General features: G+C 41.2%; 2 protein-coding genes across 4 annotated transcripts in view; both read right to left on the bottom strand.

Annotated features, from left to right (window-relative positions):
* Positions 1–5,022: 5,022 nt before the first annotated feature.
* Positions 5,023–10,861, bottom strand: LOC109961603 (ubiquitin-associated protein 2-like). Of its 3 annotated transcripts, none has more exons than XM_020602548.1 (13): positions 10,771–10,861; positions 10,321–10,450; positions 10,053–10,110; positions 9,609–9,828; positions 9,338–9,429; positions 8,823–8,870; positions 8,476–8,554; positions 7,950–8,147; positions 7,605–7,775; positions 6,493–6,597; positions 6,006–6,079; positions 5,529–5,720; positions 5,023–5,172 (listed from the first exon to the last, which is right to left on the bottom strand). In XM_020602548.1, exons 1-13 carry the CDS (start codon positions 10,793–10,795, stop codon positions 5,077–5,079), a joined length of 1,488 nt encoding a protein of 495 aa, XP_020458204.1. In that variant the 5' UTR covers positions 10,796–10,861; the 3' UTR covers positions 5,023–5,076. The 3 variants fall into 3 exon arrangements, with proteins under 3 accessions (XP_020458204.1, XP_020458203.1, XP_020458205.1); XM_020602547.1 differs by having other exon boundaries at positions 8,823–8,873; XM_020602549.1 differs by lacking the exon at positions 6,493–6,597 and having other exon boundaries at positions 8,823–8,873.
* Positions 10,845–10,867, bottom strand: part of LOC109961534 (ubiquitin-associated protein 2-like) — a 7,649-nt gene continuing 7,626 nt past the window's right edge. Inside the window, exon 17 of the mRNA XM_020602414.1 lies at positions 10,845–10,852. Coding sequence (XP_020458070.1) covers positions 10,845–10,852 — 8 coding nt within the window. The remainder of the gene's footprint in view (positions 10,853–10,867) is intronic.

Below are 10,867 nucleotides of genomic sequence, written 5' to 3' on the forward strand. Positions count from 1 at the left end.
CCCTAGCCCGGAGTGGGTGTGTGGTGGGTGGGGGGGGGGGAGCTTATGAGTTCCTGAAGGAGTCTTCCTGTGTAATCCTGGTATAACATCCTTCATAAATATATCAAATACAACTGAAAAAAGTTCTAAGACCGCTATTAATCATAAATGTTGTAATTCTGACAAAGACGTAGGCTATGTAAATGCAATAAATTATGATGTAAAATTGGTTTATCAAACATGAGATGATTAAATATTTGGCATTATGAATGATGCTACTCTTAGGAATGTTCATACTTTGCTATGAAAACATCTTGAAAATATCTTGAATGTTTAGATGATTATAGCATCTTTTGGTATTTAGACAGTCAATACCAGTCAAAACTGCTCTCTGTTTTACTTTCAAGGTTTATTTTGTGCTAGTAGCCACCAGAAGAGTCCATATTTTTGACTGAAACAGCACAGCTCTTCTTTAACCATCAACGGTCGTGCATGTTTTCAGTAAGTGAGTGAGATGTTTGCCAGTGTGTCACATTTCCCCCCATAAAAGGTTCACCGGTTAACAAGCGGACGCATGACATTTTGGATGCTGCTTCCCTTGCAATCTGCTGTTGAATGCAAGCCTTGTCAGTCTCCTGGGCAATATTGACTTAGACATACCAATGTAAAATTGGGCAAACTATGACCACCACCTCAGTCGTCATCCACTGAGAAGCAGCCACAGACATTATTCAGAGAAGGCATGACTTTTTCCTTCTATAAATTACCCAAATGTCTTTCAACTTTATGAATGTGATGATTCTTTCTGCCTTTACAACTGTCATGATTTACAGCTAACAATATAGATGGCTTTGCCACTGCTAAAACCCCAGACATGAGCTGAATTCGGGTGTGTGCAACACTATCATAATGCAAGCAACCTCACAGATGATCTTATTTTAGGAATGGTTACTCACCAATGCCAATTAGGCCTTCTGCCCTTCTTAATGGGCGTACTGCCTCTATCAGTGAAGCTCTATATGTCATGCCCCCCGATCTCAACACAGGTCACAGCTGACTAAACTTTGTCATTATGGAATGTGGCCAGTATTATCTGCAGTTGAGCCTTTCATTCACAGCCTTTGTTGATTGATGGGTTTTTGTTTTGCAGCAGTTTTCCGGTGGATGTCTCCGTGCACAGCGAAAACTCTGTTCTGCATGGGACACAAGTGAAAATCAGCATAATTGCACTAATTGCAGCCAATTTCTTGCTGAATGGATCCTGCTGTCACATTTCAAAACAAGTAGGGCGACAAGAACATCTCATGGTCCCCCAGATGGAGATCAAAGGGAGCTTAAAAAACACCCAGTGATCTTTCTCTATTCAGCCAGATGGAAGGGCTTGAAATTTATAGAAAAAAGGAAAGGAGGAGACAAAACACAGCAGAAATTGATTTGAGTATCCAAATCAAGTACCCAGGTCACGAGGCTGGCTTGATCATCAGGGCCCGCAATTTCTATTCAGGTCTAAACTGTCACAATATCCTGCATGACAGCCTCACAGCTCCCCGAGTGTTTTTTCCAGGGAGAGAATGGAATGAACCCCAACAAAGCGTCTTTCTCAACATCAGAGAGAGGAGCAGTCACGAGTGTCAACAAACACTTTGAGGGACATTCCTGTATGCATTCCTGTGCCTCTTCATTTAAATAACAGGGTGCATCATGTGTTCAAGCCAACCACAACTTAGGAAAACCCCCATAATACAACACAATAGAAGGCCCCAATAGGCAACTATGGCCAACTAGCTTTATTCATCAAGGACACAGCTAATTTGTCCATTCAGTATCAAACCCAGCACTTCTTGAGGGGAACCTCCTACATGATTTTCTTGTCCCATCAAGATGGGGTGTTATCAAATATACAGTATTTGCCCCTATTTAAATGCATCTTGAATTTCCCATACACCACTGCTTCTCCTCACCTTATTCTCAAGTCTCCTTGTTTATCCATCATGGCTTCTCCTTCACCTTCTATCATTTACTTTCCTTTCCAGATGTTTTCTTTTTTGTCTGTATTGTTTTTTTTATAATTAATCTGGAATCCATTCTTTTCTGTAGAGCCTGCCTTTGGTTCACCAGAATGTGCTTTGACCTGCACTGTATCTTTCTTCATTGAGCCCATCCATCTTTTTGACCCCCCCCCACCTTATCCGTTTCTCATACAGGGTGGGCTTCCAGGGAGTTAAGGTTGACCTTTCAACTTCACTTTGACATTTGCCCCTGTTGCTGTAGACTCCTGCACGTAGGCCACAATAGCACCTGCCACTCACCAACTATCCACCCTATCTATTCTGAACCCCACCACCTTTCTCTTCTTCCTCCCCCCTTCTTTGTTGGTCACATGCAAATGTTATATAGGCTATTCTGAGGGGTTTACACACTCTCTACATTCAGTGGACAGAGATGGAAGAAGGGAGAGACAGACAGAGCACTATAGTCAAACTTTCACCCTCTCTTTGTGAGTACTGTTAATTCTAATTTCCCCCCTTCTCATTCAGTAATGTGTGTTACCACTTAAAAAACACGTAGTTTCTAACAACTCCAACAACGTGAGAACAGTGTCAGGTTTGACTTAAGAACAGGTCAACATATAAGTGTTTGCATACCTTCTTTTAATTTACCTATTCATTGTTTACCTTGTCAGGCCTCACATGTCAATAAAAGAACTCCTGTGTATGCACCCAGTAAATTACTTCATAAGACTTAAATATACAGTGCATGGCTATATATTCCCATCTGGTGGTGGCTGAAAAAATTACAAATAGGATATTGCATTTGAATTCTTTCCACATTTCCACATGGCCATGTACACTTTTAAAAGTGTTAATCACTCATCTGTTCCTAAACATTATCTGCACTGAAACTGTGTGCTCAGTTTCACTACTTCATGCATTATGGGAGTTTTTATTGCACAACCATCCTTCTCTCTTTATGACTGTCAAACATCCTTGACATAAATCAAATATTTGAACATAAAAACACATGTAGTACCTTGGTGTCACTGGGAATGTGTGTGGTGTTGTCAAATCGGCAGGGTAAAAAGTAATTTTTAATAGGATGAAGTGATGATCCCAGCAGAATTTGTTCCATTTGTCAGCAGGTTTTGTGGTATTTAATGGCGACATTTAAAAATAACCAAATTATTTAAGAAAATATCTTTGCAAATTCTATTACAATAAATCATCAAAACTATTCAAAAGCTAAAATCAAAAGAACTATTGCTTACCCAGCCACTAGTTTGAGCAACTATTTAAATGACTGAGGAAACCGATCACTCCTCAGGTGAGCGCTGTCTGATACTAAAGCTATACACTCACCAACCACATTATTAGGTACACTTGTGCAATTGTATGCACTTTCATTCCAACATTTCCGCCTTAACACCTGTGTTTATGAAGCTCAAAATGTTTCAGTTTTTGGTGAAATTACCATAAACGTATAAATTCAATTATATGTTTATTATTAAGCTCATAGTTAAAGGTGTTGTTGTATTGGACTACGCTATATTCAGAGGTGTCTATCTTTTTGTCCTCCCCAGCTACATACATGGTCAGAATATTAAATACACCTCTGAATATAATGTAGTCCTGTACAACACCACTTTTAACTACAACCTCATTAATAAACATGAACCCGAGTTACTTCATTCAACATGGCAAACAGAACCGTGACAATCATAAACAGAATATCTTGGTTTGCCTTCACAATCACAACATTGTCTTTCCACAGCTATCCACCCTTGTTCTGCATGACTGTATTCTTGTCCTGACCAAATAAATTCCTGGACAGCTGTAACTCATTAAAACTGCTTAACTGGTATTTTTCTCCTTTGTCATATTTACAGTAAAAGCTTTTCCTGTGTAGAGCCAAGGAATAAATAAAATGTAAAAATCAAAAGCCATTTCATCTTCCTTACCTTGTTTTTGTCATGTTAATGAGATCATGGAATATGACTTTCTAGGGAACAGAAGCCGTCTAATAATGTATGCACTGTAATCAGAAAGCCACCTGTGTCTCACTCAAGCTGGGCCGCCATATGGCCAACTGGCTTAAAACACAGTTTTAGTGAACACACTTCTGGTAACCAGATGACAGAAATGTGCATTTCAGTTTCAGGGAATATTCTTTTTTGTAAAACAGGTTAACTTTCACACAACCTTGCAAATTTAAAGTACAAACTTATACAAGTTAATTATATAGAACTATATTTTCCATGGATTCTGAGAGAAAAAAGACAAAAGGTATCCAAAAAAAAAAAAGAGCCATTAATGTACAAATTACCTGTAGATCAAACAGCTGTATCTGACCACCAGTGCAGCTGTCCTATGATCGACAGGTTTTGCCAAGTTTTGTATAACCTTGGACACTGTGCAATTAAATTGGAAAGCTTTGGTCTGAATTTCCTGGACAGTCTAGATATACATGCATACACGAAACACAAAGACTCTGGCAAGAGAGTTCCAACTTCTCAGAACTTTTATTTTGAGGGAAATAAGGGCTAAAATTAAATTAAAATATAAAATTTTGATGGGCAGGTCTATCTTTAGAGGTTAGGTGACACAGTAAGAGTAGGCAGCTCTCCAGAAGGACAAGAGAAACAGGGAGCTACAAAATAAAATTTGGGAAATGAGCCTGGTCATTCAAAAAGTTATGTATAAAAAAAGAAAACAAGAGGAGATGCAGTTAGTTATTATAAACCCCACCCCCATCTGAAATGTCCTCATATGCAATCAGTGCTTAAGCTCTCTCCTTTTCCTTTTTTCTGGTTTCTTCCAGAAGTTTGTGATAATTTCTCTTGTTCACTCACTCTCACTATCATCCTCATCTTATTTTGTCTTAATGTAAAATGTTTTCCAAAATATCTTACATGTACAACCAATTTTGAAAGGGGGAGGGAGAGAACCCAAAAGACTTATGAGGACTTGTGGAGGTGGGGGGAGTGGGGCGAGGAGGCCCAAGGTTGCTCATTGTGAGGGTAGTGTGTCTGCTTTGTTTTAGCTTTACACATGGACACACACACACACAGCCTTTTGGAGGAGGGGGAGTAGGACGCATTCCTCAGTTGGCCCAGTAGGGGGAGCTGCCGTAGCTGGACTTGCTGCCTTGGGTTTTCTGCTGCATGCTGCTGGATTGACTGCGCTGACCAGGGCCACCCTGCAGACAGCAAAAGGTCCATTCACTCGAACATATTTAAACCCAGCTATCTACACTAACAGGTTTATTTAATTTCCTTTTTCTATTAAATTTAACAGCCATTTACAATCAGGGAACTTTTCCAGAAACATTGAGAGTAACTCTGCTTGTCTAGCACTTGACTACAAAAACTAGGATCTAGTTTTGGTCCCAGGGATGTGGTTCCTGCTTCTGAAAAATCTCCCAAGTTAGTCCTTTTTAGTTAATTACTGAACACAGATAAACACTCAAATTTGCAAAACATTTAATGATGCTAACTAATTTGGTGAAACCCTGAGTGGGCAGAATATTATGTATATACAGAGACTTCAGTTCACCTGTCCGTCCTGTGTGAGGTGATGGTGCAGCATCTGGGAGTGGGGCTGTTGGTGCGGTGGCAGGATGTGTAGGAAGGGGGCAGGGGCATAGCCAGGAGCACCCCCAGCGTTCAGCGGCCCCGTTCCCCCCAGTGCTGAAGGTAGGCTGAAGGGAGGTGGTGTCCCCGTGTGAAAGCCCTGCTTGTCAAATGACTGAGGAGAAGCAAGAGAAGACAGGAGACATTAAAGTACATGTATGTAGTATAGACTTAGAAATAAATTATAGAATCAGAATCATCTTTAATGGCCAAGTATATTTGAACATACATGGAATTTGACTCCTATATGCAAACCATGCACATTTCACATACATGCTTATGTATCTGACACTATAAAGTTACTGTGAAGAAAAGCCATTCAAGTGTGACTTAAGACAAGTACCATCTTACGCCTCCACCTAATCACACAGACTTTTCAACAGGACAGCAAGTTACTCACCTGTGTTTTGCTGTAGATGGAACTTCCCATGTCAGGCACTCCTCCACTGGTACCTGACCCTGACAGTCCTGGTGCTGAGAGGAGAATCGAGAGAGGGAGAAAAGAACAGACAAAGAAAAAGATGGGAATTTAAGAGGGAAGGGACGAAAGCAAGAAAGGAGAGAAGAAAATGGTGAGAAGAAAATCTAATGCTGATGAGTGAACATTAAAACTGATTATTCATTTCCACTGTTAAGAGGGGGGCCAGCCAGTAGGAAGAAGCACATTAAGGAGATGCAGAGGCATGTTTCTCACTTTTTTCACCCTTTGGCATGAAAGTATGTGCACACTGAAGTGCAATCACACGCATGCATATACACAAACCTTTCTCCAGAACACCCTTGACTGTAGCATCATCTGCAATTGTGAGTACATCCGTTTTTCCCCACTAAAAAAAACACCCACTGAGACTGTGTTACTCAAGTGTGCGCACATGTTGTGTGTGTACCTTTCCCTGGGCCGCTGCCCGCTGACTTGGCCTGTGACTGGGCAGAGCCTCCGTACCCTCCCTTACTGTACTCTCCACCGTGGGCTTGAGACAGGTCATCAAAGGCTGAAGGAGGAGGTGGAGGAAGAGTACAGAAGAAGATAGTAGGCAGAGTCAGCAGAGGAGAAGGAAGAGACAGGAAGAGAAAGAAGGGCAACAGATGAAATTAAGAGAAGAAGGGGAAGAGGAAAGAGGGTGGGAGGAGAAGAGGGATGGGGGCAGGGGAGAGAGAGGCAGTAAGGTAACCCGACTAAAATGTCAGCTGTCTATATTGAGCTGTGTCCAACTTCAGCGGGGGGTTTCAGCCATGCATGCAGCAAAGCAAAGCGCAAAAAAAAAAAAATAATCCACACGCACACAGACCTAACTCCACATGCAGCATTTTGTGTAAATTTAAAAAGGGTTGGGAGCTGACTTCTCTTTTCCCTCCCTCTACACTATTCACACTTCACTTCTGCCATGCTTTTTACAAGCACACCCCATCTCTCACAAAACAGCAGTACCAAACTGGACATGAAACACCACAGATAACCTGACAGTAATACAGTGTCAGACAAGAGAGTGAAAGTCACTTTCGGCTTTTCCCATTTAGGGGTCACCACAGCAAATCGTCACACTGACAATTCGCATGTTGACATTTGGCACGTGTTTTACGCCGGATGCCCCTTCTGACACAACCCTGACTCGAACCCGTGCCGCAGCAGCGAGAGCACTGCGCTTTAACCACTAGCCTACCAAGGACGGCTAGACAAGATAGTAACTTGGGTAATTTTGAGCACTAAAGCAGATACACAGGTAACTGTCCTGAAACCCACCAAGACTATCTGAAGTGGATTAAACAACCTTCTCATGTATTTTTCATGGCAAGTTGTAACAGTTTGTTCTACTGTGATAAGTTTGTGAGGCAGGAATAGTTTAAGATAATCCTGTACTGTTATAGTTAAATAGGCATAAACAGGCTCAAGTCAGTTAAATCTATTCAAAAGTTGTATCAACTAAAGCTACTGCAAGAAAACGTCAATGACTTGACTTTGAAGAAAATGTGCAGAGCTGTTGTTGTGTCCTGGTTGTACCTGTGCCATATGCATGCTGTCCATAACTGGGCTGATGTTGTTGGTGGTACTGATTGGAGGGGTTGGCCAGGCCCATTGCAGGCTGCTTGGCTGAAGCAGGAGGCACAAAGACGGTGGGGCCGTATTGGAAGGCTGAGGGCACCCCAGGGACACCAGCGTAGTATGGCAGACCTGTAAGAAGATGAGGTAGAAAATTAATGCCAAGTGCAATGAAAAGAACATTGAAACTGCAACAGATTTTAAACCAATAAGATGATGCTGAGAACAGTTTTCTTTATAAAAAGGAGAGCTGTTACAAATGACATTGGCAAAATCCTCATTAAACTTAGTTTTACATTCCCTTACCAGTGTAGCCATAGCCAGGGGGCAGACCGGGGTTGAGGAAGGCCTGGTTCTGTGTTTGCTGACTCTGGCTTTGTCCCTGGCCCTGGCCCTGCGTACCTGCCTGCGGTGCCTGCTGGGGCTGCGACGGCACCCCCATAGACAGGCTGGTTGGGGGAGCTGGAGACAAAGAGTCATTTCTGCCAAACTTTGTTGCCTCACCTAGACAGAAAACAATGGAAGAAAAGGCCATGTTGAAAAAGTACAGCTTAAATTCAGCTGTTGGAATGCGAACATGAAATGGCCACCAAAAAAAAACAAAAAAAAAAAAACACACAATTGTTGATAGGTCAGAATCACCATGTTAATATCATAAATCCATTTAGTATGCTGCTAACCATGAAAAATGATATTAACAGATGTGATATTTTATGATATGGTGAATAATTGTGACCATTGTTCAGTATCAGTGTGACTTAATGGCTTAAAATGTGATGCAAGTTCAGCAGAGATCAACTAAAACTCTGGCTCAACACTAAATATGACTTACCAGAATATGGATTATTGGCCAGGCCATCTCTCCCAGGCACAATAGCTGTAGTACCAGGGAATGTTACACCATAATAGTCCTATATAGATAGAGGGGGGAAAGAAGTATAATTAAAATGCCAAGCATAGTGCTCCCTGTTATGTTGCCTTTTCTAGCACCCTGTCTTTAACTGCTACTTGGATTTTGAAATTGCTGATACTCAGTGCAACAGGAGAGAAGATAAAGATTATGAATTAGTTTATTAAAAGGTAGCAGAAATGTAATATAAAAACAAACAAAAAAAAAAAACACATGCTCATTTTAGAAAAATCCTAGTACCAAAGTAATAAGCATTAGGGGGACATTACCATAGGAAGGCGGGACTGTAGCATCTGCAAGTCCTCGTATCCATAGATCTGCTGTTGAAATAGAGATAATTGAGGGGAAAAAAACAAGTGAGTATTTAGTATCATGCTGGTACTCAACCCTTTTGTCTAAAACTCCATTTTAGTTTCACTCTCTATCCAGCTTCAGTCAGTTTCTCAGTGCTTTCCACAGACGTCATGTTTGATCAGAACCTACTAAAACACAGTCATCGTCAACACTGAAAAGCTCTCCAATATAACGAGTGAACTCACTGCCCTAACTGTTCATTTCAACATATCCACTTTTGTTACATGCAAGGTGCACAGAAATTATACAAATACAGTGATGACACTATGAAGATGCTGAACAATTCTGTGCAGATTAGTCACCTGAGAAACACACCCATCCATTTTTAGCAGTACAACCCTTCTTTACTTAAAAAAAAAAAGAAAACACCTTCAGGAGTCTAATTAATACACCAACAAGTAAATAACTGATTAGGAAAGAATACGGTTACCGGATAAGCAGGGAGCAAGCCACCAGGGCCCATGATGTACTGGTTAGCTAGGAGAGGTGGCACTCCTTGAGCCAAGTTGGGAGGAGCTTTACCTGAGGCAGAGGAGGAATTGGTTAAATTATTACTGAAGTAAAAGTGTCAAAACATATTTACTGTGAATTAAAGTTATTGACAACAAAATAAGGGGTTGAAGAGGCCCTTTTAAAAGAATTTTTTTAAATGAGTTCCTGCATCATGGGGATGTGGTTCATATGAGGAGCTATGAGCCTACCAGAGGTGGTGGTGAGCAGGGGCGCCGTGCGGCTGCCTGCAGCTGAAAGTGTGGTGTTTGAGCCATTAGCAGTTAGTCCCGGTGCTCCAGATGGGTGTAGACTGTTGGTGTTTGAGCTGCTGACAGCAAGTGGAGTTGAAAGACTGGGATTGACAGCTTGACTCGCTGATGATGATGATGAAAAGGCATGGAGGTTGCTGCTGCTCTCCTCATTACTCATCTGATACAGGATAAGAGCAGAGGCATGTCTGAGGAGAACCATTTGTATTTCAAGGCATCAATGTCTTGATAAATAAAAAGTGATATTCCTCAAAGCTTAGTGCACTGCATTCCAATAACCAAAGATCAAATAACACAACTGAGTATCTCACGTTTGGCAGACTATGTGTTATTAAATTAAAACAGAGGAATCACATCCACGTGCATCCATGTATGCATACTTACTATCATGGAGGAACTCATGGCAAGGGCCGATCCAGATAAGTGAGTACTGGTCACATGACTGAAAGAGAGTAAATTGACTGTGTGATGAAGCCGCAAAAACTCCTCATTCAAGAAGCATAAGCAGGAGGATGGAAGATTCAGTCAAAGGTAATTCTACATTATAGGATTATGATATGTGCTTGTAACCATCATTATCTCCAGACAAACAGGGGTACACAAAACAATCAACACGCAATATAAATGTGAAGGTGTCTAAAATATCCCTTACTTGTTGAGCGAGGGGATCGGTGTTGAGTGGGAAGGTGTGACTGCAGGGGAAGGGATGTGGTGGCCAGGGCCGCTTTCACTCGTCATAACAGGAGACTCCATTTTCACCGTTCTGGACGTTGATGATGTAGCTGGTTTAAAATGAAAAGTTTTTTTTCATTAAGTACATATTTCCCGTGTTTGTTTTACAAACTGATTGCGGGAAGAGGAATACTACAAGGAAACGACAAATCTCACAAAAAAAAAAAAACACAACAACAACAACAACAACAACAAAACAAAACAAAAAAACACACCCTCCCTGTACATCTAGGTCTTTATAAAAACCCCAACTTTCACTGAGAGGACTCCTTCCACTTCCTACTGGGTGCATTTAGCAATCAATATTCATTACATGTTACTGGCTACTCCAGTGCTGTTTTCTAGAACTGGCAATGCTGAGAGTACTTACTGTCCTGTGTGCTCTGTGTCATCATGCCACTGTAGCCATTCTATGAGAGCAAGAAATGTTCAGTCTTAGATTTATTATTCAGCTTTTTGTCCCATAC

The sequence above is a fragment of the Monopterus albus genome, unplaced genomic scaffold (genome assembly GCF_001952655.1).
Source record: "Monopterus albus unplaced genomic scaffold, M_albus_1.0 scaffold56.1, whole genome shotgun sequence".
NCBI lineage: Eukaryota > Metazoa > Chordata > Actinopteri > Synbranchiformes > Synbranchidae > Monopterus > Monopterus albus.